Source organism: Atta cephalotes (assembly GCF_000143395.1).
Source record: "Atta cephalotes unplaced genomic scaffold scaffold00001, whole genome shotgun sequence".
Lineage (NCBI taxonomy): Eukaryota > Metazoa > Arthropoda > Insecta > Hymenoptera > Formicidae > Atta > Atta cephalotes.
The window spans coordinates 15,150,191-15,154,304 of NW_012130065.1; the positions used below are offsets into that span (position 1 = coordinate 15,150,191).

The following is a 4,114-nucleotide window of genomic DNA, read 5'->3' on the forward strand; positions in this document are numbered from 1 at the left end:
TTCGTCGTTCGGTTGTCGTCTANCGGTACTNTATATNTAATATATATATATANATTATATATATATATATATATATATATTACGGAATTATATATAAATGGGAATTCGATCAAGAGGTCTTTAGATCCGATACTGCTCAGTTAAAAAAAAAAATAATATTTCTAGGTTATAAAATCGACTTGTCAGTAAGCGTGCGCATTATTCTATTTTCTTCTTGAATTAGAAGACCTCGTGCGGCATGAGCGTGTACCTTCAAAATCAGAATTACCAATGTCGAAATATAAATTATCTATATATAAAAATCTATATATAAAAATATATCTATATATAAAATATATCTATATATAAAAATATGGAAGAGGAAAAGCAATTAGAATCTTTTTTATTAAAACTATATATATCTTATTTAAAATGCATTTTATTGTTTATGTGATACGCAAATAAAAAAACATTAGTTTATCACTACAAGTTTCTTGACTTCACGAATTTTATTAAACTTTTTATTAAACATTTTTCTTACAAAATTAAAAACTTTATAATAATTATAATAATTATATGATATCAATTCATTGTAAAATATAACAATTTCATCCCAGCCAAGGTAATAATTTTCGCAATAAGTTCTTTACAGGTTTTGAAATATTTGGGGAAAAAATTATTTCAATATTTTTGTTGAAAATCCGCTAGTAGTAATGGAAACTTAATTACATATAATAAATAGTAGCGCCATTATATTTCTGAGATAAATTCATTTACATACATATATATGTATAAATAAAACAGAAAATTGGCGCTTCTCATATTTAGATATATTCCTATATTAAATCGTCTTGTTTCCAATCTTATTATTATAACAATTTCTAAAGAAACAATTTCTTATTACTTTGATCATTGTTTGGAGAAAAGAATATTTGAAGAACAAAATATTTAAAACAAGAGAATAATCATAATTTTCTCTAAGTATATCTGATGCAAAGTGTTTTTGAATATCACAACCTAATATCACAAATTTTATTATAAAATAGAAAGAATTCTTGATTTGCAAGAACTTAAAGACTTAAAAGAATATATCACACAATGATTAACGGAAAGTCAATTTTCATTGCTTTAATTGTACTTTAATTTTATGATACGCATTGCAGAGCAATCCTCGAATGTTATAGATGTTATTAAAACTTTCCGGTTGTACATTATATGATGAGTCAACAGCTTTCGCCCAGATTTCAACTTCTCTCGATTTTTTATCCACAGGAAGTTCCACGTTCCATAATGACCAACTCCAGTGCCGACCTTCATTTGCCTGAAGATCTTCCGTCAGATCTGCTGTATGCCAAGTTTTACCTATTAATCAAACAGAAAATCAATAAAAGATTATTAAAAAGCTGGAGTTTTATCAGCGCTTGTATCATTTTATCTTTATCATTTATTAGACATAATAAAAGATAAAATGATATAATAGTGTTGAAGTGCGCTCTTCAATGCAGTTAAAGAAATAAAATAATTAGCTGATATTAATCTCATTTTCTTGTCTCTCACCTTTATCGTTTGTAACGTCAACACGAATTATTTTTCGACCACCGCCAGACCAAGCGTAACCTGATAAAATAGTAATTATATTTTATAAATATTTAAGACATTTAGAATATAATACTCGTCACAAACATAATGAAATTGATGTTTTAAATTTTATTTTGTTTTCATATTTACCTTTCACTTGAATTTTTCCATTTTTAATTTCGATTGTGTCTGTATCTTGCGGATCGCATATCGCCGATACTACAGGCATTTCTTGTATTGCGGGCGATTTATTGAAGTCTACGTTGTTCCAAGTCGTACTCGGAGAAAATCCCTTGTAGTCACCCTGTTGCCACTGCGATTGACTCTCCTCCTTTGATATATTAATTTTACCTATTGAATGAATTTGATGTTAAGTACAAATCCAGTAATTATGCACGTTATATTAAGATTTTAGAAATATTTCATACTCAGCCATTTTACATTTCTCGCACCCACGACACCAGGAACGATTACTCGAACAGGGAATCCGTGATCTTGGCTCAACGTTTCACCATTCATTTCATAAGCTAAGATCACATCAGCTCTAGGATCTATAGCTTTGGAAATCGGAATACTTGCTCCATATGGCATGCCAGATGGATCTAGATCGTATCCTTCAAACTAGTGAATAAGAAAATATTTTTCTTAATGTAATTGATAAAATAATGTTTTTAATATAAATTATAAATTGCTTATATGCATAAGATGTGTTAAATGTAATTGAAATTAGCATATAACTTTTAGGATTTTATTCAATAATAATATTATAAAAAGTAAATTATTTTTACACTGCAAAATACCTGAACGTGATTAAATGCATCTTCATTGACTCCTAAATCTTTTAATACGTCGCACAATCGTACACCTGTCCACGTTGCATTGCCAACAGCGCCCACGTTCCAATTAATACCTTTCAATTGTTTTACCTGTAAGTGAATTCAGTATTATGTATTAATGTGAGCAACCTGAGCAATAATTCCTTATTGACCTACCTTCGACATTTCTGAACGTCTATTTCCACCGCACATTACAGCTGCAGTTATCGTTCTCTTTTCATATTTGTTTAGTGCCTTGAAATCGAGTGTTTTTTTAGTTGTCCCTTCTATCGCCAATTCTAGTGTATAATCCTTTAATTCTATCTCAGGCACAGGCAAATGATTTCTTACATAAAAAAATGGACTAAAAAAATAGAATGCAATGTAGTATAATGTATGCTAATTGAAATTTGTATTTAAATATTCATAAAGAAAAAGCTAATTGAATAATACACTTACACAGGTGTAAGGAAACTCTCAACTAATAGTGAAGGTGACGGTTCTGCACAGAAGGGTTTATTGCCATTGATTTTTAAAGCCTTATGCCTAACAGGTTCATTTGCATATGGATCATACAGATTGCTTTTATTAGATTTGGCATCTTCTTCTGATATATTTCCAATTCTCATAGATTCCAGCAAGGAATGTATTTCTGATGTATTGTGATTTGCAAACATCATCCAAAATGGATCAATGGATCCTCCAGCAGCCATCATAATTTTTGAAGAACCACCTGGATGTTTATCGACAAACTCTGTTATATCATATACACCTTGTCCGAAAGTAACCCAAATTCCTTTCTCTTTGCTATCGTGTTTTCCCACTTCTTCTAAGGTAAAGGTCTTCATGTCCTTTTGCAATTGACCATATTTTATATTTTGCGTCGTGTTGAAAGCATAAACATTTCTTTTGTACTTTAGAGTATAGTAAGATATACCTAAAACTGATGCAGCAACAGCAATACAGGTTGTATATAACATAGGATTTTTTATATTCTTAGAAGATCCATACTTCTTTTCTGTGGAACATTCCTTACAGGTGTTATAATTTCTTACCATCACTTGCAGTGATGGTATTTGTGATCTAAAAATTAATTGATAATCCATAAAATTTTAGGAAAGTCTCTACACATAAAAATAATATTATTCCAGTTGTTATTTTACAAAGGATGAAACTAATATAAATATATATAATAATACCTTTGTCTCATTTCCCAAAATATCTTCCAGCGTAAACTCATGATGTTAATTTTCTTTGTTTTGTAGATGATTTTATACTTGTTATTTTATCGTAATCAACAACGGTATGTTATCGATATGTTATAAACAGTCAAATCGAATATTACCACTTGTTCAATGTAACGACTGCGTATGTGACATTGGAGAGAAAGAGAATGAAAAGTGCTAAAAGTTTAGTTGTTACGATCCAACCTTGCGTTGTATTTTCTGTAATTACACAACGAAATATATAATAATCAGACGCATGGTTCAATAACAAATTGAACTACATAAAGCAAAAATCAAAACTTGAGTTTATTGTGGTTATTGGTCACGTAGGGTTACCAACCATACTTTTTTTTTAAGAGTACGTGTACTCTTTCGACTGCTCCTGGTCATTAATTAAAATATTATATTACATTTATAATATTATATTACATTTATAAAATTATATTAATAAAAATTACCAATAAAAATTAAGTTGTAGGGATTTTATTTTATTAAATACCTGGATTTAAAATGTAG

The 4,114-nt window shown here is 29.1% G+C and overlaps 1 protein-coding gene across 1 annotated transcript; it reads right to left on the reverse strand.

The window, feature by feature from the left end:
- Window positions 1-1,099: 1,099 nt before the first annotated feature.
- On the reverse strand, window positions 1,100-3,612 carry LOC105617346 (probable sulfite oxidase, mitochondrial). Its single transcript, XM_012198910.1, has 8 exons — window positions 3,572-3,612; window positions 2,832-3,455; window positions 2,550-2,736; window positions 2,358-2,483; window positions 1,986-2,178; window positions 1,708-1,908; window positions 1,537-1,596; window positions 1,100-1,341 (listed from the first exon to the last, which is right to left on the reverse strand). Exons 1-8 carry the CDS (start codon window positions 3,610-3,612, stop codon window positions 1,100-1,102), a joined length of 1,674 nt encoding a protein of 557 aa, XP_012054300.1.
- Window positions 3,613-4,114: the final 502 nt, after the last annotated feature.

Bases quoted from the DNA above. Each gene is read 5' to 3' on its own strand.
- LOC105617346 (XM_012198910.1), bottom strand. From the start codon at position 3,612: ATGAGTTTACGCTGGAAGATATTTTGGGAAATGAGACAAAG. The intron at 2,737-2,831 runs GTAAGTGTATTA...CTATTTTTTTAG, and splicing joins GAGAGTTTCCTTACACCTGT to TCCATTTTTTTATGTAAGAA. The intron at 1,342-1,536 runs GTGAGAGACAAG...TTTGATTAATAG, and splicing joins TGACGTTACAAACGATAAAG to GTAAAACTTGGCATACAGCA.